This window comes from Sinocyclocheilus anshuiensis, unplaced genomic scaffold, assembly GCF_001515605.1.
Source record: "Sinocyclocheilus anshuiensis isolate Anshui unplaced genomic scaffold, SAMN03320099.WGS_v1.1 scaffold2863, whole genome shotgun sequence".
NCBI lineage: Eukaryota > Metazoa > Chordata > Actinopteri > Cypriniformes > Cyprinidae > Sinocyclocheilus > Sinocyclocheilus anshuiensis.
Genome location: NW_015548331.1, coordinates 39,302 through 62,014, shown reverse-complemented (window position 1 = coordinate 62,014; position 22,713 = coordinate 39,302). Strand labels below are relative to the sequence as shown.

At 38.1% G+C, this 22,713-nt stretch overlaps 1 protein-coding gene across 1 annotated transcript in view; it reads right to left on the bottom strand.

The window, feature by feature from the left end:
- The window catches only part of LOC107656501 (teneurin-3-like), a gene marked incomplete at its 5' end in the record, with an annotated part of 64,550 nt that overhangs the window by 14,352 nt on the left and 27,485 nt on the right, over positions 1–22,713 (bottom strand). Inside the window, 12 exons of the mRNA XM_016444385.1 lie at positions 943–2,388; positions 2,942–3,072; positions 3,208–4,819; positions 5,299–5,595; positions 6,274–6,509; positions 7,576–7,751; positions 8,148–9,028; positions 9,867–10,021; positions 11,047–11,279; positions 12,359–12,379; positions 13,889–14,138; positions 21,637–21,780. Of these exons, the coding sequence (XP_016299871.1) occupies positions 1,636–2,388; positions 2,942–3,072; positions 3,208–4,819; positions 5,299–5,595; positions 6,274–6,509; positions 7,576–7,751; positions 8,148–9,028; positions 9,867–10,021; positions 11,047–11,279; positions 12,359–12,379; positions 13,889–14,138; positions 21,637–21,780 (4,889 nt within the window). The remainder of the gene's footprint in view (positions 1–942; positions 2,389–2,941; positions 3,073–3,207; positions 4,820–5,298; positions 5,596–6,273; positions 6,510–7,575; positions 7,752–8,147; positions 9,029–9,866; positions 10,022–11,046; positions 11,280–12,358; positions 12,380–13,888; positions 14,139–21,636; positions 21,781–22,713) is intronic.

Here is a 22,713-nt window from a genome sequence, read left to right as displayed (position 1 = left end):
TACCCAGTTAAAATGTGGGAAGATCATAATTACGAAGCAGTAACTCTAGAATCTGTGTGATTTGGCAAGTAAACCAACACCACGTATGTAGAAAGAAATGAAGTTTAGCACTAGATATCTCTCTAGATATGCAGAGCAAGTCTCTTTACAGGTACAAAGGTCAAAGATAATTCTGCTTGCTTTTTTAAAGCTGAGATGATTGATTTTTTAGGAATGGTAACTTTTTATTATTGTGCTCAATAAGTTTATATTTTTTTAGTGCTGTCAAACGCATCCACAATAAATGTTTTTGTTTATATATGTGTGTGTACTGTGTATATTTATTATGTGTATATAAAAATACACAAACATACATGTATATATTTTAAAAATATGTACATTTATATTATATATAAATATAAATATTTTATAAATAAACAAAACATATTTTTCTAAAATATATACATGCATGTGTGTGATTTTATATATGCATAATAAATAAACACAGTACACACGCATATGTTATGTAAACAAAAACTTTTATTTTGGATGTCAGGTACTATCCACACTGTTGTTTACTTGTTTGCAGCCTTTTTATTTTGAAGAAATGGTGTCATTGTAAGGCCAAAGGACTTTATTTTGCAGTGATTTTTCTAAATGGCTGTGATCAGTGTTACACTAAGGTAACTTTGAGTGAGAAACTGCATGTACAGCACTCATTGCTACAAAATCACTGGTTATACTGGGCAATGATAAATAAACTTGATAAAATATATATAAATATTTTTATATTTTTTTTTTTAAGTACAAACAATTTTCATAAATATTTCCCTTGGGACCTTTAACCAAATGAGCAAATAATTGCTTTTAATTTAAAAAATATGCAGGTAAACACACATTTACATAAATACAGACATTTACATATTTTCTGTGCTGTGCTGCCATTTTATTCATTATATGTACAGTTTATTCAGTCAATGTATGATGTAAAATGTCAAATGTCATTTATAAAACACTGTTTTTGTAACTAAAAGTAGAATCAGACCTAAATAAAAAAATAACACAATCACCTAAAATCACATTTTAGGGGAGTTTTCATTGCACAACATGATTGCCAACAAATCTTTTTTTTTTCTTCTATTATGATATTCATGAAATGTACAGGAAAAAGAGACAAATCTGAATAAATATAAAAATATTACAGTGTATAGCTGGCTATAATAAACCACCTGACATCACGTGGTATTTTTGCAGTGGTAAAGTGATATGTATATGTAAACATTTTTCATTTTCCAAAAGGTATGCCATTTTTCTCTTTAGGGACATATTTGAATAGTGCTTGTAAAAATGAATAATAAATAGTTAAATAAAGATTATCAACAGCTTTATGAATCTGGCCTGTCTCTTGATGCTGTTAAGTTCATAAATTCATTGTGCTCCACAATTGTAACCTTGTTAAGGCCTTAAATAGGTCTTGAGAATACACAATGTTTCACAACGCACAGCGTTGTTTTAATGCTCTTTTTCCCCCTAGGTAGTACTCTTCTTATTAGACAGAGTAGTAGCGTTTTTACAAACTGAGAATGTAATAAACGTGTCCGCTTAACTTTTTCTTCAATTACAAATTGCACAGAGTGGCTAATCATGGTCTGTTCACTACCTTTTGCCAATCTCATTTTGTCTGAGGAACTGAATGTTGCTAACGCTGTCGGCTAGCTCAGGATACTGCTCTACCGACAACACATAGTATCCATCGTAGCCTTGCACTCGTCCGCTGCTGAGAAGCTGCCTCCTCTCTCCCTCAGTCCATAGGCGGGATCCTTCCTCTCCGTTTCGGACCCGCTTCTGCTCCTGTGCCCACGAGATGGCGAGAGCCCTCTGTCGGGCCAGCTCTGAAACACGCACTCGTTCCTCATCCAGAGACGCCCCGTAGCGCACGTGCAGGGTGAGAGCCCCCCTCTGAAACTCCACATCTGCGAAGCGCCGGGTGCGGCCACCTAGCACAGCTGTGGACTGCGACACCGTCACATTCACCGTGTTCTCAAGTTCTTTCTGTCCGCTAGTAAGCCGCAGCACTGCCAGGTCTGCTTCAGGAGAATTCATTTTAACAAAGAAGTGCGTGTCTCTGCCATCCACAATAAAGTGCAAGTCTTTCAAGTAAAGTGCGCCATTGAGGATGTTGGCAACCTTGACGCAATCCTCATTAGCCAGGCTTAGTGCACGAGTTATCACGATACCTTTGTAAAGGGCCAGCATGATCCCGCGACCTATCAATGAATCGCTTGAGGCAAACCACAGCCAGGGTTTATCAGTCCTTTGGCTATGGCCGAACTCAACCTGTGGCAGATCCCCAAATGTTAGAAATGCTTCAGCTTGTCGGATGACGTGCTGCTGGACTGCAAAGCTGGCCTACAAAAGAAAATAATAAACATTTTACAGAAACATGTGGCTATAGTTCCATTCCATGTGGTGAAAAAAAATGATTCAAAGGGATACTACAAGATCTGAAAAAAAATAAACATTTTAATTTACATTTATTTTTTGAAAAAAGTATAAAAACAGCTTTTATTATTTTATTATAAATTATTATTATTGTACAAATCCTGATACTATTATTTGAAGATGTAATGATACAAAAAACTTACTGCCAGGTTAATATAATATAATATAATATAATATATCCAAAACAAATTCCTAATTATATTCTAGTATTCTCACTCTGTTTGTATGATTATACTCTGTTTTTATAATTATTTTGCATTAGTTTTTATTTTTATTTTTCATTTTAATTTGAAATATTTAATATAAAGTTTTAGTATTTTTTTGTCTATAATACTATATAGGTTTTATTATTTTTTATTTAGGTTTTTTATTTATTTTAGTACATCAAGTTAAACTAAACTATTAACTATAATAACCCTTAATACTAGTACGTGAAGATATTCATCCAAAATAAACGTACTGTCAGGTCGTCCCACACTTGACTTTTGGCCAGTTCATAAGAGGCTTGTGTCATCTCAGAAATGGGGATAGGGAAACCAGGGATACTATTATGGAGATGGAATCCAAATGTGACCAGCCAGCTGTTCACATCTGTAGCAAATATCAATGAATAAATTGAAAATCAGAATTTGCGATTGGGGAAATGTGCAATGTATAGCAGATATATTACTTGCAGAACTTATTTTAAAATGCAGATACAGTAGATGCTGTGAATCCATCCCATACCTGTTAAGTAGTCTCTAACTTTCTGCACTTTACTTATTGGGTTGTTGTTTCGGAACATGTAGAGATTGAAAGGGCCTGGGTTCTTGCTGATTTTCTCCCACTGCATGAAGTCAGGTGCAGTCCAGCGACCCGACATGATGTCATAATCCCTCACTCCAAAATGAAGCAGTTTTGTTAGAGGGTCATAAAGTCCTCCATGAAACCCAATCAACAACTGGATGTCAGGATTGGAGTCCGAGCAGACCTCGCCGTAGGCTGTATAATGAACCTGCTTGAGGAGGGTGCCATCACTGGCAAAGACAGCCAGTGGTGTTCCTATGTTATCACAGGCTATGTAGAACTCTGCTCCACTGCTGATCTCCATTGCAAACAAGTGTCCCTGCAGGTCATAGTATAGAGAGGTAATCTGTGAGCTGGAATGGTTGTAGACATGCGTTATCCTGCTTGGGTAGCTCAGGTCAGCATAGAAGAACTGCAGATGTTGTCCCATGCTGGACTTTGTGGAGACTCTTCTTCCCAAACCATCGTAACGGTACTGGACGGACCAGCCGCTGGATTTACTGTAGACATGTTCTAGGTGGCCATTGGAATTGTATTGGAAGATCTCCGAGCCTCTCTGGCGAAGAAACCCATCTTCGTCCAACTCGTACTGCAGATCTCCAAGACGAGTTATACGGTCTCGTAGGTCATAACGGAGGGGCATGATTCGTGCACTGTTTGCTGGACTCAGCAGGTGTATGTTCCCGTTTAAGTCATAGCTGTAGCGCCATGTCATTTTCTCATTGAGGTAGACGGTCTGCAACTGCCCGTCCACGTCATATTCATAACTGTACTTGGTAGCATTAGCAAATGAGCCAATCTTCATCTCCCGCTTGGTTACTCGGCCCATATCGTCATACTGGACCGTGATCCAGAAGAGCAGAGCCCGGAAGAGCTCATACTGAATCTCTCGAACCCGACCGTGCCCATCAAAGTGCTTGGTGTAAGTCATGACAGAGGTAGAGATGATCTGGTTGATGTCATAATAGATGACGCCAAATTTGCCAAACTGCTCCACTTTCCCTGAGATGTCATCATACTGATAAAGGTCAATAGGCAGCGGGGTTTCATTGATGACCCCCTGAATACTCGTCACACGCAGGCTACTGTCGTAAGCGTAGTCGAAGCGAGCGTTTACCATCCCGTCCTCACTGAAGCGGTAGATCTGCCGGTCTACCAGTGGGCCGAGCTGCCTGTATCTAATGGTGCATATAAAACCCTCACTCTGCAGATTGACCGTCTTCAGCACACCTGCCGTCTCATCGTAGGTGAAGCTGACGCGAGTGCTGTCGTACAGAACCTCCAAGAGTTTGTTATGCCAGCGGTACCGGTAAAGGACTCTCCGTCCCGTGCCCAGCTGTGTCACTCTCAGGAGCCTCCCATCCTCACTGTAGTCTACAGCGACGGAAGCGTTGCTCTCAGGCATATGGTAAAGGTTGCGGTAGTAAGACACCGAGCGTATGGTCTCCATAGTGTATCGTGCCACACTAGGCATAGTGACTGCAGAAAGGCCTCCCTGAGGGTCATATTCAAAGACATACTGCCGCTGACTCGCCAGGATCAGGACAGTGGACTAGAACAAGAAGAAAACAACTTAAACCAGGGGGAATTAAGATAAACTAATTTTATGTCAATTGTCACACTAGTTGGTTAATCTTATTAGGATACAAAAGTTTTTGCTATATAAAAGGCATAGTTCACCCAAAAATTACAATTCTTCACCATTTACTGGCCCTCATTTCATTTGTTGACAAACATCTTTTTTCTTTTCTTCTGTAGTGTTCCATGGAAGAAAAACAATCATGTGTAGGGTGTATAAATGATGACAGAATCTTTGAATTTTTTAGGGTATATATAGTTCAAAAGTTTGGGTTCAGTAAGATTTGATTTTATTTATTTTAAACAATGCATTGGGCAAAAGTGATTGAGTTAAGTCAAAAAAGCTTTACATTGGTGGTAAGCAGTGTGTATGTGGCAGAGTCTACTGACAAAATTCTTGATGTCTACAGTATATCGCATAGATCACTAAAAGCAATTTCCACTGGCCTGTACCTTCTCCAGATAAGTGTAGCTCCAGGTCTTCCCATCAGGAAATGTTCTGGAAAGCAGACGGCCTTGTCCATCATACTCCGCCCTCTCTGAGACAGAGCCCCAGTGTATGGCACTCAACTGCCCATTGCTATTGCGAGTGAGGTTGACGGGCAGCAGCTTGCTACTTGGCATCCAGAGAGTGGGCTGACCTGCTGTGTCATAACCAATCTTCAGAAGGAATTTACGGTGATCATCATAGATCTTTTCAATCCTCAGCGCTCGGTCATAATCAACAGACAAAATGTTCCGTCCATTTACCTTGAAGTGCAGGCAGAGGAGAGACAAAATTGGTACGGCAACAGTAAAATGGCAGAAAATAGGCTAGAAAATTGGCAGATTTTTCATCTGTTAGAGTTGCTTTGGTTTCCGTCAGAAAGTTTACTTGAATCTTTGTGTGAGTCTCATAATGAATAGCTCAACTTTATATAACTAAGTGGTTTAGTGGCACGCTCAAACTATTAAATCATCTTCCAATGTAGGCTACTTAAATTTTAGAATAGATTTTTTCTGTAAAACTGTAATTTTTTTTTTCTACTCCTAGATTAGCCGGGTGGCATCTTCATGCCAAATTTACTTAGTAGATTTAATTTGTAAGAATTCACATCTACTGTAAATAAAAAATTATAGCAAGAAAGCTTGCATGATTTTTAAATTGCCTATAATGCCAGGTGCCATTTTTATGCCAAATTTAATTTGCAAGAATGCACATCTACACAAAAAGTATAGCAAGAAATCTTGACTGATTTTTAAATTGCCTATAATGACTGAGGTCAGTTGAACCTCAAGACAGATGTTAAGTGCTTTGTGTTACAATATGGCTAATACATTTAAGAACAAAACTGTCCTGTGGTTTCTTTCAACAAGCAGTATATTCAATCTCAGGCTTTAAACCATTTGACAAACCATTGTCCTCTATAAATGGACTTCATTACGTACTCGTAACTTGCGTCCAAACACTGTGACCTTCGTCCTCGTCTGCTCTTTACGAAAGCGCCATTCAACCAAGTTTTGCCCGCTGTCATCGGGTAGGGTCATGTTTCTTCGTGCCAGCGTAGGGGTGGATGCACCAGCCAGAATGTGTGGTTCCGTCTGGTAGTGAGTGTTCATTCCATTGGCATACAGAATCCACAAGGAATGGTCATAACCAATCACATAGTTGTTCTTCAGCTGATCTGCAAATAAAAAAAGACAACATAAAATATAACTGCAAGCAGCAATTAAGGAGCCAAGCACAACGGAGTCAAAATGAGGAACTAAGCATGGCATGGAGCATCAGTCCAAATGCAACAATGAGTAGTTAAAGCTTTTAGGATGATTTAAAAGTTCATTTAAAATGTCAATATGCCAAAGTACTGCAGAGTTCCAGCCTCAGTATCAGCTTGGCATCATGCCAACAATTTCATTTCAACTTTTTGTCAGCATGGTCTGAAGATGATCCAAGTCAAATTTGGTGAAAATCGGACCAAAGATCTGGGAGGAGTTTGAGTAGGTTTTCAACATAAATCAAAATGGTGGACAGGAAGTTCAGCTGACTATGGTAAAATTGGTATCTATGTTCTCGGCATGACCCAAAAAATATATTCAGACCAGATGAATTACAATAGGCTAATATACTCAAAAATTATTAGCATTTTTGGAAATTTCATTATAACTTTTTGTTTTTTCATTATAACCCTGAAACTTTTTGAGTACCATAAGGGCATGGTGCTGAAGACACATACTGTGTTTCGTAATGATACACCAATGCATTCATAAAATCGAGCATTTTATGAGAAAATTCAAAATGGCCGATGCCCAAAATTGCTGACATGGGAAAATTGGGTATCGTTCAATTCGGCATGCTGCACTGAATCTAAAGAGACCAGTTTTGTGGCCAAACCATTCAGAAGTTATAAGCAAAAATAGCAATTTTTCATATCTCCAGACCACTAGGTGGCGCTGAGCCGAAACTGTGCAGGTAGCCTCAGGTCATGGTTATCATAACACGCACCAAGCTTGGTCTGAATACGACAAAGCGTCATGTCCAATTTGGCGAGCTTTTCGTTGATTTGTTTGCACGGTTTTCGAGAACGGATGGGTCTATCAAAAATCTTTTGATAGCTTTTTGCCAGGATGGTCTGAAGATGATCTGTGTCAATTCTGGTGAGTAGATTTTTCGAACTACTAAAAATTGTGAAAAATCTTGACCCCTAATGACACAGGCAAAAAGGCCAAAATATATCAGAACACAAGGGTTACCTTGGTGTAACATGAGGACTTTTTGAATTGCTGACTGGTTTGTAGTTATGATTGCAGCTTCATCTCGTTCAAAACTTTCTCTTTCTACTTTAGAGACAGTATCCATGTCATAGGCCAGACTGGTCACCACACCAGTAGGAAAAGTTACATTGGTCAGTCGTCCCTCTGTGTCATAGCTGAAAAAGAGAGAGGGGGATGTTGCATTTAATGCATTCCATATGAATAAGCACTTTTCTACTGTGCTATCTGTGCTAAAGTCTAGATTACTTCTGTGTTGGTATGTTGTTCCCTAGAAACGATTCAGGTCCTCTTTCAAAATTCTTGGATTTTTCCCAATTCATCATCCACCAGGCAAAAGTCTGACTACTTAGAAAAGTAACAGTACACCTCTCCATAATAACCAGCTTGATTTTAGATATCATTCATGTCTGTAGCACAAATGTTTTTGGGTGAGTGAGTGCGAGTCGACATTTAATACTTGTTCAAATCGCTGATCCTAAATTTGAGCAATGATAGCAATGTTTACCCTGGCAAGCACAGAGTAGCAAGCAGAAACGCTCAAACACTCTTACTCATAGAATGTTGTCCATCCATTGGCAGTGGTCTTGGTTGCCAGGAGACCACTGTTGCCATGGTAAGTTAGCAGCACCTGTTCACGCCCCTGTGTGCCAAGGGTCTTCAGCCCACCACTTGAGCCTACAGTTAGCCAAATAACCTGGTTGTCAGGTGCAACGATGCGGACAGGAAGGCGGCTGGCATCCCGGCGAATCCGTAGCGTGTTCCCATAACTGTCAGCCACTGAGGTCAGATCTCCTTCATTGCTATAGCTGAAGTTGTATTTGAAGTCTCCAGTGATCAGGTTGGCTGTGTGCTGGTGTGTGCCATTGCTGTCAAACATGTATACTTCCTGCTCCGCGGACGATGCCACTTCATACAAGCCCATGCTGTTAAGTGCAGGCTTGTTTTTTCCAATCACTCGAATGCGAATGTTTCCCAGGTCGGCTACATACAGGGTTCCATCCGGAGCTGCCACGAGAGAGGACGGCCCATTCAGCCGAGCGTCTTTAGCGAAGCCGTCTCCTGTTAGGTAACAATCACAGTTGACGTCGGTCTTGCAGTCGCAATCTGAAGGCGTCCCCGCCAGGTGAGTGATCTCGCCATCTGCTGCCACGCTGCGTATGCGGCTCATCTTCCTCTCGTCTGTCTCCGCGATGTGCAGCACTCCATTGAAGGAGACAGTGATGGCACTTGGGGATTCCAGATGGGTATGCGTGGCTCGCTGTGTTTCTGTCACCAAGATGTCTGTAGAAGGCATGGGGCAGTGAAGGGGTCTGCCTGCTGCCACACTGACCTGCCCCTCCTCAGTGATCCGCAAAACCACACTGCCATCCAGCACAAACAATGAGTTATCCATCGGACTAACAGCCAGATCTGTTGGCCATTCTAAAGACACCTAAAGGCAGAGAGATAAGACGAAAGGCATTGTACAAAAAGATATGCAGCTATTATAGTTTATATGGCTCCACTTCCATTTATAGAGATATTAGTAAATATTAGTTTTTAATCCTACCCGCATACATAATAGCTTTTAATATTTCATTAATATTTCAAGCTGTATAAATTATCGATAGATATTTTGTTAACACTTAGCAGCAAGGTTGTATATGTTAACATTAATGCAATAGCTTTAATATTAACATTGAGAAACAACAATTAAATTAATTAATACATTAAAATAAAAAGTTGTATAAATTAACATTAGTTAACTTATCTTAATATTTTATTTATAAATACATTTTTACCTGGAACAAGAAATTATTTTTAATAATTTAATTGTAACAAACATGAATGAACTATCATCAATAATATATTTATAAAACAATATTAACCAAGAGCAATAAATTAAATTATTTGTACTTATTTTGAAATCATTGTTAGTTCATGATATCAATGCATTTGTGTTAACAAAGTTGCCTTACTGTAAAGTGTTATCATTTTTTTCATTTTTTGTGTGATTTTTGAGAAAAATATCTCTTTTAAAAAAAATAATATTTGCCATAATATAATGTGTATATGAGGGTTTTATTGATCATTGACCTACTATAGATTTCAGTATCTGTATTTGTATACTAAAAAACCCATAACAGCTAATCACTATGGCACTGTATGGAAGAAAAAAAAAAGTGAAATTACATCTGAAACATGTACCAGGACCAAAACTCATTTAGGTCTCTCCATGAGTCGTGATAAATTGCTTGAGTGTGTTGATTTGAGCAATTTTCACTTTTCACCTGATGGACATCCATAACTGAGTCGCAGCTCAGAGGTCGAGCAGAGGCAAGGTCATTGGACCCCAGTAAGGTGGAGATGATGCCATTCTGATCCACCTTCCGGATTACGGTCCCATCCACAAAGTAGATCAGTCCGTTCTTGTCGACGGCGATCCCTGGGGAGAATAGAGGAAGGAACGAAATGTGCAGGTCACACAGCTGTGGTCTTTGCTTGCCTGATCCAGGCAGCGGGTACATGTGTCGTGTTTGGCTTCCCATTATTCAGGTCACTGCAGAAAGCATCGCCCTCAATTATTCACATCTTGTCTCCCACTGCTGAATTATTTCTTAAGGAGAAAGTGGAATAGGATGTATTAGAACATCTCTCCCTCCCTCTAGCATTTCAGCCTGTGTTCACTCTCTCTCACTCCGCCTCAGTCGGTCTGTAAGTCTGCTCAGGGTATTTGACAAAAGCATAGAATGGGAAAGCATCAAACCCACTTTTAAACCCAAATTATGAAAGTGTGGGTTGCTATAGTAACTGCCGCTTGGTAAATGCATGCCTAGCTGAGTGGCGTGCCTGACAAAAACAGTGAACTGACGTTATGGCAGAAATCTCAGTCCCAACCGAGGAAACTGCATGTATGCATCCATGCCTCTGACTTTTTTATAGTTATGACAGCCAGAATGTAGATATATTACGTAACCATCTACACAGGAAATATTATATCTAATGTATCCATCATTCAGTGCATGCATTCATGTGTGAATGACATTTTATTGAAAAACAATGAAAACATATATTTTTCTGCATGACGAGATTATATGCTGAAATAGGTTGTCTATATTCACCAGGCAAGTGTGACGTTTTATAATTTATGTCATGAAGTCATGAATCGTTCAAAGAAGCTTCATCAATCCATTGTGTCTGGCTCAGTCAAATAATTTAATACCTATCCCGGGGCTGTCAGTTCCCATTTCCCTCGTTGAAGCGCCAATCAAAAACCTCACTACATAATACAGTGTTAAAAGCTCACAGAGCTTTGGCATGATCTTTCATGTCAATCAAAGTGTGTCATATGCCTCAGAAGATTCATTGCAGCTATTTCAGAAGTTTGAAGAACCCATGTTTCTCAACTCTTTCCTTGAAAAGAATGCATGACCCTTTTGATTGTCAGATTTAATGATCCTGTAATAATACCTTTGGGTCCTGTGAGGAGAGCCTCAGTGGCTGGTCCTCCATCTCCACACTGAGTTTCATCAAAAGGAAGACAGTGATCTCCTGTTCCTGCCACCACCTCCACATTTTGCTGGGGCTCTGAGCTGGCCAGGAGCACCTGCGGGCTGTAGATGCGTCTGGAGTTGGTGTCGGACACATAAAGCCGCCCCGTCATGGGATCCGTTGTCAGGTAGTAGCGGTGAGCGGGATTGTTACTTGGGGAGAGACATATAAACAGTAGGAGTTATGAGTGAAGACATTAGTCTGCTGCCAAGCCGAGTCAGTGCGACTCATAAATTATTGGTCTGACATTGCAATTGGAGATGGCAGATGAAATGAGAGACTGATTAGAATATTAATATCATTAAAGACGTTGAGAGAATCGCAGCATGTTTTTCGCATCTATCAAAAGGGTGTGAGCTCCTGACAGATGGAAAGAAGAAAAAAATAATGTGTGAAAGGGAAGTAAATGTGATGTGACTGGAACGTATTTGCTGTGATGACGACTTCAAGACTGCCAGATAATTTCAATCATTCCTGTTCCCTTGCGGGGAAAGGTTCTCTGCGATGCGGTGATGATATGCATATCTTAATGACTGTCAACAACTGATGGCTTTTCAGAACGCTATGCTTATTTGCATTCATTAATTCTGTCTCCCAATCAGCCAGCTCCTTTCTGAATGAGTTAGTGTGGCCCCTCCAGACATGCCATTAGTGGTTAAATGACCAGTCCAGTCGAGACTTTGTGCATGATGGTGTGGAGATATGTGACCTTCTCATATGGGATCAGACAAATCTTTTCACGTATTATCAAAAGCCGTTTTAGGGCTATTCTTGCACGCTGAGCTTACTCCATTCGATCGATATTCTGGACTGTTTGGAAACCAATTCACACTCAGAGGCACTGGTCTGTGTAAAATCCAAATGTGAAAATGTGAAACAGTGGTACTTCTTTCAGCTGAAGGCCCAGAGTGTCGGCCATTGCATCATAATCCAAAGTCCTCTTACATGGCTTCAGTAAATCTTTTAGACAGTCAAAAAATGTGGTGATGTGCAAACATCTCTCATACAATGTGCCTTGACATCATCTGGGATTAGTAACAAACCTGGGTTAGTTTTCTACACCCTTTGGACATTTCATTCCATAAAAAAAAAAAAATAATAATTGCCCAAAGGGGTCACGAGTGATGTTTGTTGATCTGAAAAAAGTTACCCATCTAAAATTTTGTACATAATACATGCATGTTTTATAAAACAAATCAGCATTTTGTGACATTTACTACACGCAACTTACCTGTGCCTGAAATCCTTATTTCTTTGGGTAGTTTGAAAGAAGGAGGGAAACATATAGTCAGAACATATGGTATAGGTAAAATAGTATACACTTATTCTATTTACTTCCCATAACCTCTTGTCCATCTAGTTCAGGACCCCACTGGTGACTACTGTATTTATTCTCCACAATCCTATACTGAGATTACAATACCTCAAATTTGTTTTTATGTATTCTAAAATATTTATATTTACCTTTTTATTTCAGTTTTCATTTTAGTTATTTTAGAACTTCAACTTAAGACTGGCCCACACTAAAAGATTTTTAAAATCTTGTCAGATTTTCACAATGTGAGAGACCAAACACATCGACATGTGACGAAGACAGCACACCATACTAGCTGATTCCATTCACAAACAACCAGAGTCCCAGCTATGAACACAAGAAATCTTGCGTGGTCAAACGTTACTTTAGAGTAAACAAATGGTGGATGACGGGCAACAAGAAATGGCGTTAATAGAATTTAAATTTCTTTTTTACTGAAAATTGGTGGAAATAAAGAAAAAGGTTGGATGAAGTAGTTTGAACGTGGACTTTACATTACAGCGCGAGCTAGAGGTGATTGATGCTTCCGCAAGCTCGCTTTCTGATTGGGAATCATTTCGTTACACGTAACAATGTACAGAGTGTGTCCGCATTTGTCCTCGGGGATCCCCCCACTCAACAGGATTTCTGATAGCATATATTCAACATGTTGAATATTTACGATTTGAGATTGGTGCAGCCACGACATTTAATTCAATCACTCTTAACACACCTCAGGAAAATCGTATAAGATAATCTGTAGAACCATTAAGTTCTACATGTAAGGACTTTACCTAGGATTGTCGAAAGGGAATAATTCGGCCCTAAATCGGCCAATTTATCTTGTAGTGTATGCCCCACTTCTGTTACTGGGGAAACTTTTTTTTTCTTCTACTCATATTTATATTTTATTTTATTTCAGCTTTACTTCAATTAATGAAAAGTATTTTTAATAACAAAAACAACACTGATTCTTAACACTGTATGTGGCAACGTGTTGAAATAAAATTATATTATATTCTAAACTTCTGTGCATTTCAAAGTAGATTTGAAATAAAAACTTCTTTGACAGAGTTTACTTTCTAACAGGCTAAAACACAACACTCTATCAGCACACTAAAATCTAAATGTCTCTAAATTCATCCCCTTTCAACCACTGCTGCTACAGCTATCAAAGCACTGCTTACAAATTCACAGCATTCAACAATAACTTTCAAGACAATTACTGTCGGACTTTAAAAATTGCCTGCTGTGAGAATTGGTGCCACTATTATGCAAAATCTGAAGGCCTTCGTTTTGTGAGGACTAGTTTTTGTGGATTAAAAACAGTTATGCTTTTAAATGTTTTGTAGAGAGAATGTCTAGATGCTGCCTCTCAACATGCTGCGATTTGTCACAAAATGTCTCCTGTAGTATTCTGCTAGATTTCCTTGCTGCTGAATCACCCATCCAGTTGTGCTCACTCACCTGAGCTCCATGACACTGGTGACATTGCCTGACGGATAGATGTGTCTGATGTAATTGAAGTCGCCAACATACAGGCTCCCATCGATGCCCCATGCAAGAGCAACAGGAGCCAGCAGTTTGTTTCCCTCCGCCTGCCCATTACAGCTTGGGCAGGAGATGCTTCTGCGTCTGCCATTCCCCATTATGGTGCTGATGATGGGAGGAAGCTGGGAGAGGAAGACATTCTCACCATTGCCTTTATACAGGATCCCTGAGACACCAGAGAGAGTGGGAGGGAAAAAAGAGTAGTTTAAAAAATATATATACATAAACCAGAATCACATAGACCCAGGAAAAGAATATTATTATTATTACTACTATTACTAATAATAATAATAATAAAAAAATAAAAATGCAATAGCAAAAAAAAAAAAATGTGATAAACTTGATTGTTTTATACAGACAAGCAGATAAATACTATGCTTATCTGACTTCACAACCTCAAATGCTCTTGTAATCTATAAGAGGGATGGAAAAAAAAAAAGAGTAAACTGTTGTTTTTTGTGTGCCTGTAATGGAAAGGCCCGAGCATATAACTCAACTATAGATGAAAGTTCCTACCCTGGACATCACTATGAAAAGGGGGCACTTAACGCTGTGATCTTCCCGAACTTCCGTTAGAAACTCCATTAATGTGGACATTGAAGTAGCACTTTGATGAGGAAGCTCCAAAAAGAATTAAGCTGCTAAAGGCATCAGAGCTACCATAATGAACATTTTCATTAATATTGATGATTAGACTTCAACTTTTGAAATAAATCGAGCACTTCTTGAGCAGTCTAGTTTTAAGCAGAATTACATCTTTTTTTATTTGATGTTAGTCTTTGTTATTTCGGTTTTGCATTATATTCCTTTCAATGCAATTTAGTACATGTAAATGAAAATGAGCAGAAGGATAAATATATTGCATTTGCATGATAGGAGCTATGCTATAATTTGTGTCAAATCACTAAAAATGTTATTAAAAATATAAATGTTCTACATTTTATAAATCTACTTAGTCATTTTCTTATTTATTTTAGCACATACAGTACATGTATTTGTCTGATTATTTCTCACTTTAATTTTCAACAACTGAAATATATTTTACAACATGTTCAGAGAAAAGCTTATGCCACACAATAGCAGTTTTGATGGCAAAACTATGATTGAATTTTTTTTAAGGATTTCATGGTGTTTGTGCTGTTGAATCAGATAGAATCGGTCTCAAATGTGCAATATCCAAAAAAAGAATACGGCCCTCAGGCATTAAATGTACCAACCGGAGACATTTCGATCACCTGAGAGGTGATTGTCTACACAGCTGTGTGCTTTATTTTCCAGTCCCTATAGATCTCAGCTTCTAGAACCTTTGATCGTTTCAATCATTTTAACACCACTTTCAGTCCAAGACTGAGTGAGGAGCTTGGGTCATTACAGATAAATATTTCAGTCCTGTGAAAATTTAACTTGTTTCTTTTTGGGGTTGGCTTCAAAGAGGAACTTCAAAGGGAAGTGTCATGCCCAGGGCCATAAATTATTCATACTGAGCAACATGTTAGACTTTCAACACTTGCTTTGGCCTATTAATCACATCAGTAACACGGCACTGAACTACACTCCCATTGGCTGGCCACTACATCTCAAGTTCAGTAACTAGCTACCTCAGTGGCTACCAGAGGCGGACAGTAACTAAGTACATTTACTTGAGTGTTGTACTTAAGTACACTTTTTGAGTATCTTTACTTGAGTATTATTTTTTCTGGGAACTTATGACTTTAACTTCACTACATTTGAAAGACAAATATTGTACTTTTCACTCCACTACATTTCTATCAAGGTCCTCGAAGTAGAAAGTCGTTACTATGTGGCAGCTTTGAAAGTCAGTGGGTGATTTCTTTCTTCTCTAAAAACTTTTTCTTTTTTTCAGACAGTTTATCAGTAATCACTCTTGTAGGGCTACATGATGTGATTTCCCAGCATTTTTTGAACACTGACCAGCTGCAAATGTGATATTTATTTACAACAATTCAATAATAAGAAGTTAATATTGTGGTATATATTAGACACAATATTGTCTGATTTTGCTAAATTGTGTAGGTGAAAATATTACCTATAAAGCCACAGAAGAACTGTTGTGCATCTCCTAATAACTTGAAGCAGAACTGCAGACCATTCTGTGTGTGACATCAAAGTACCACGAGAGCGATTAGACAGCCTTTTTAAAATGTTTGTTTTGATGTCAAATAAGTCTTGCTGTTTTGCTTTTTTGTTAAAGCTACAGTTACAGTTGTGTTGCTGAGTTTTAAAGCTGGTTTGATTTTTCTTTCGTTCTTATCACTCTGTATTTACAGGATTTCACTGTCCACTCTGTTCAAATGTGGATGAATGGCTGCACATAGATGTGTGCACACACTGTCAGAACTGTGTGAGATCACTACCATCCTGCTTTTGTGGGGGTGGGTAGGGGTGTTATTTTTTTCCCCCATAGATTTTTAACATTCTAAAAGCTCTTTATTCCAAAGATACTACAAGCTAGTAGGTGTAATGTATTCAAAGTTGCTTCAGAAGAATTGCAAGTATTACGTACAACAATAAAACAGTGCATTGACATAAAAAAGGTAATTTACTTTTGGTACTTAAGTACTTTTAAAAGCAAGTACTTTTGTACTTTTACTTAAGTAAAAATCTGTCTTTACAACTTTTACTTGTAATGGAGTAATATTTGACCAGCAGTATCTGTACTTTCACTCAAGTAATGGAGTTGAGTACTTTGTCCGCCTCTGGGGGCTACACACAATCATCACCTTTGCTTTGTAATTGGTTCAGAGGCCGCATTTTATTAAAACTATAGGAGTCTGAAACTGTGCAGTTTCAAATGTTTTGTCAAGGCTACAGCTCTTCAACCGTTTCTTTGAGATTTATTATTATTGGTGTTATTACTATATTATGTATTTTTTCTTATTTTGTGCAAGTAAACAAGACAAACCAAAGTGTCAGAAGCAGAGCAGAGAGACTCTTTTGACTGTCTTCTAATGGAGGGTGGTCTACTCCGATCATGGAAATACAGAAAATAGATAACACTGTGGTCGAATAGTTGGTCCAAAGACTAACAAGTTGACTAGTTAATGTTTTTTTCCCCCAGATAATTCTGATATTTTTAGCAGAGGTGCTTTAATTAGCATACATTCAACGTAGTGTGCTTTAGCAGTTAGTCAAGTCAGTCAAATGTATTTGTATAGCGCTTTACATTCATACTTTTATGTATAGAATTCCTTAACATAGAGCAGTTTTAGGGCTGGGCAATGTGATGATATATAACAATGGTATAAATGATCTCTGCATTTAGATCTAGCCATATTGTATTTATTTTGTGTAGCAGATATACAGTATATGTGCCTTAGTGGCACGACTGAGTGAATGTAATTAAAGTCACAAAACTGAAGTAATGTCTGTTGATTTCACTGAAAGAACGAGTTATGACAATTTGATTAAAGAGATTAAAAAAAGGAACTTTTAGACCGTAAAACCTTTTTGGGAAAAGTTGCATCTTCAGCTACATCCCATTTTAAAGCACCAGCCATTAAAAAACAGTCATACACATTCAGACAGAAATCTTTAGCTGTTACATTGCATCTTGGCATGTCACGCTAAAAAAAGTATTTGAAAAACATGTCAAAACTTTATCATTCTGTTCCATTCAGTTGCATTCTGTATAGCTGGGTTTGGAACTAAACTAAAAAAAAAAAAGTGTCCTACGTAAACACAGCCAAAGAAATGTGAACCTAAAAAAACATCCTTTATACTGGCCAACTAGATGATTTTCAAAATATGTAGATTTGCACATCACTAGTCACCCATCCTGAATGCAATGTGTCACTGACGAGACAAATCAAGTGTATCCAGTGCCAAGTCTCATATGGCATTCCTCTTTAGTGTGATGACTGTCAGCAGCAAGAGTGGTAAACTGTCATTGGCTGAAATCAGCTGTTAATTCACAGAGTGCTTAAATAACCCCAAACCCTCTGCAATTCTGAACTGCATGCGATTCATCGCTAATGTCTTCCCATGTGCAGCTAAGCAGGGTGCATAGCAATTTGTTCCTGCTTGATTAAGCCCTGCCATTGATTAATTGATTGAGAGGAGGACTGGAATGAAGACAAAGTCGGAGGGGATCTTGAGAACACCCAGCCCAATAGAAGTTGCTGTTCTCATTCAGAGGTCTACAATGTACCATTAAGTAAGAAGAATTGGTCTGGGTGGCTGCTTTTAAGTGTGACTCAATAAAGCCACTGACCTTGACAGCAAGACAAACCAGTGACACTTCTCACTTACTCAAACTGCGATTGCTGCATTGCATTGCCCTGATCTCATTATGCACGGCGCACACTACTTATGAACCACTGTTCAAATACAAGGAAGAAAATAATGAACTACTATATCTACAAAGATTTGACTGTAAATCCTATACAAAACCCTGCGCAACCAGAACAACATTAACGATAACTCATATATTGATTGGAATAATCAACATCGCTGTCATGAAGGCATTGTGGGTGGTTGCCACGATATTGCTATGGAGTTACTAAGATGTTCTGGATGGTTTCTTACTAATAACGTCCAATGTCTTTGTGATACTTTATTCCCTAGATTTTATTTTCTTTCTTTTCATCATTCTGAAGTAACAATAAAACTAATTGCTTAGAAAAGTAATTACAGAAATGTCCCCAAGCCACAATAGATATCCATAGCACAAACTGTGTGCAAGCATTGCAAGAACCACAAATTACATGCAGCGTCACAAAATAATTACATTTAAAGTGCATGTTTTTCATTAGTGTTTGTCATTACCATGCAGCGTGGATGCTGTAAATCGTGGCCTGATTAACTTGTGACTTTATGGCTAGACCTTTAGGTGAAAAGCAGTCGATTTGTTTTGGCCACTCTCAGCTACATGTTAATGTCTATGAAGTACAACAAACTCTATAAATGGAAATTTCATTCAATGTCATCTACAGTAATGCAATGCTTATGCTTATTGATTATTCACTGAGCAAACATGCTGATCAAATAGCAATGGGATAAATAAAACTATTTTGTAAATGTCAAGCAAACACGCTGAATATCAAATCTTCTAGGTGTTCTGCAGCATTCATAGACGCCTCAGGCTAAGCAGCATGCCATATCAAAAAGTTTAAGGATTGACACCTATAGTGGGGTCCAAAAGTTTGACAACATTGAACTTTTTTCCCCCCTAAAATTAAACTTTTAGGATTTAACATTATAACATTTAAAATGTCATAAAACAAATAAGAAATATATTTCTTCAATATTTCTAGAGAACAAATAAAATGAGAAACAATTATTTGATTAGTGATCTAGAAATAGTTAAATATCTTTAACATTTGCAATGAAGTTAAGACAAAAAAGAAGAATCACTGAAGTCACTAATCACATAAGCAACTTAGTAACACTGTTGATGTGAACTTTGTATTGATGGTTAGTTATTCTTGATTTGTTAAAAAAAAAGTACAATATGCTCTTTGGCTCATTCTCAAATCATGCTGAAGAAAATGATCATCAGCTTTTACACAAATGTGGAATTAGTGCTGCTTGAGTACTACTCTCAAAAGGACAAACAAAATACTTTTCTGAAATTTGACAAAAATGTTTCAGTTCAGCCTTTTCATTTCATCTGGTGTGCTGATAACTTTTATAATACACTTGTTTGCATTCCATTAGAAAAATGCAAAATAGAAGCATTTGTGTATTAGCTTTATGGACGATATGATAAATATTGAAGATAAAGACTAAAATCACCAAGAGCATGGTTGTGTCATAAGGCAAAGCTCAGCAGTGGGATGTAGCTCTTGCTCAAACACATACACATATGCCCAGGCACACATTTTGCACAGCCGCTGACTGCTGATCAGACCTGTAAGCCATAGATATGAGAGGCTCTGCATTATCAATCAGTGAGACAAATGGGACTGTCAAAGAGAAGATCTCCCTTTGGCAAATTGATTACATTTGTGACATGTTCTTCAGGACAAAATGTTTTCCCATCTCCATCACTTCCCACGCATTGCTTCTGATGCACAAAAATGCACTAATCGAAAAGATTGTAAAGGTGACATGCCCAAATGTGCAAAGCTTTCATCTAATTTATAAAACTCAGATTAAACAGGTTGAGCCAGATTAATGTCTTAAGATCTTTTAAGAGCTATTCTTCTCAGAGTAAACTTATAAGTCGATGCCTAAGAAGATTATGAGCATGTAGATAAATAATGAGTAACCCCATGTAAAACTCACCTAACCAGAAACCTGACAACAGAGTTATGAGAAGAACAGACGATCATGTTATGGATTTGTATATTTAACAGAGCTGAGAGCTCTAGGACATATGCTCTATGCCTCAGTGCTTTCCATCAGAATATGCAGTTCCCGGGCTTTTTGTTCCATCGCTTTCAACTGTGTCTGTGAGGTTTTTGACAGATTTAGTTCACAAAAACAGTAAAAATAATGCAGTTAATCTTCAATTCAAAGTCTTTGAACTTCAGCAGCTAGCAAAAAAATATTTACCATAACAAATAAATACAAATATGCCATGATATCATCTACATGCATTGAAAATAATTCAGTCAGAATAAAGTGATATGAATCACCCTACTGGATTTGGCAAATCAATTAAATGCACTATTAACTAATCAGTAGTACTGTAACTTTGAAATGATCAAATTCGAACACCAAAACATTTCTATAATAATGGTCTAATCTAAATAAGATGATGTAAGCTATCTCTATATCTTCGAAAATCTGCAATTGGTTTAATCCACTCTGGCGCTTGAGGTGTAAAATTAGATTTTAAGACTTATTGGCAGAAACAGTCCTTAAACCAGATAAACTGTCTAGAGGTGCAAAAATAAGGGTTGAGCAGATGGCCATGACCATTTGTTCGGCAGGTCATCGGATTAAAGGATGTGGAAATCCCAAGGCCAACTGGGCATTTAGCCAGCAATCAGAAAGAGGCTTAAATCTTTGGTTCAGGCAAGGAACAATCAGATGTTGTCACACTAACTAACTCTAGAGAAACAACCTGAGACAACCGCACCTGAAAAGTGTCAGTCTAATCTTGTGTTTTCATTTAGGGCATCAGAATGTGCTGCAGAGCCGACTTCTTTTCCCAAAATGCACCATTAAATACGACTGCTGGGCCCGGTTCAAACTGTGCACACATCGTCATTTACCAAGAATAAAAAGATGCCATTATGTGTGTGAATATGGAGATTTAAGCTGACAGAATGAGCTTCCCTGTCACCCTGTTTCATTATGAAGACAAAGGAACAAGGAATGACTTGTGGAATAATGCCACATTTCCATATTCACGCTTGTGTTTTAATGGCACTTTTATTGAATTAAGCTATAAGTATGCATTCTGCGCCTGAAAACTGGATAAAGTTCATTCAGCCAAATCATGTCCCCCATAATGTTGGAGTGCACAGCTCTGACTTGGCATGCTGTGTTAATAATTCCGATTTAATCTGTCATCACTGTGAGCGATTAGCCCTTTCAAACTCTGTTTTATTATGTGCAAATGAGGCAATGAACCATATTTCATGTTAAGATGAATATTTATGACAATGAGTCCAGGTGGAGGCACTGACCCCTAAATTGGTGAGGGGACATTTCCCGTGAGGTGGTTCCAGTGGGGTTTAATAAGCAATTCCTACCGTTTGGCACATCCAAGATGTGATGCTTATCCAGGGTCCATCCGCCCATGTTGGAGGCCTCCAGCTCATATCCTTGCAGCGTGGCTGTCCGCTTTTCCCACAGGATCACATTCAGGCATGATTCATACTCAAAGCCCACGCATACTACAGTATAGAGGGGGAAACAGGGCAAAAGGTATCTATTATCCTTAAATGTTTTTCTACCTAATTTGATATAGGTTTCATGTTTAAATTATTCAATTAAAGCTAATATTTTCAGGATACTTTAACATGCAAATCTTTTAAGAATATATAATTTTAAGCATTTAAACATTGTTTATTCTATAGGTGAATCACTTGTGTGTTGAATGTAATACCTGCAAAATATACATGGTTTTTGACAATTTACTGTTTATGCACATGGAAAACTGGTGCAGTAACTATTTCAGAGCAGCTACAACCTTGTTAGGGAAAAATGCTTCTGCAAATAGCATGATTATAACAAGTCCAGTCATAGCAACATTTTCCAAATGGGCCTGTGACCTTCTGAAAGCTGATGTTTCTCAGTGCGCTTCATTTGCAGACTAATTATACATGCAAAGAGCAGTCAGCAGTATATAGATGGGACCTGAAAAATGCAGCTGCTTATCCCTTTTATTTATTGCTAGAACACAACCCAGTGTCAGTTTAGCAAAAGATGGTTAGGATAACAATTAAGCATATGCTGCATATTCAACAAAATGAGATTGGCTTTTGAACTATGTGTATTTTCAGCAAGGTTTAAATCATACATTTTGTGCCGGAATTAAAATGAAACCATATTATTGTCCTGTATTCTCTGTCCTAAATCCCTTTAACAACCATTAGTTTAGGGTTCAGAGAATATTAAGTTCAACCTTCTGGTCTGTTTAATAATAAGCCCTCTCCTAATCAGTTTGACTTGTACTATCAGTTTATAGGGAGATTCATCTCACCACTGAAATATCTGGGTGAAAAAAGATTAATTTGCTCCTGGTTTAAATCAGTCCAAGTTAATAATATATTCATACACAGAGGGCTTTATATAGATCTATTTCCTCCCATTGTTCCACTACTCAC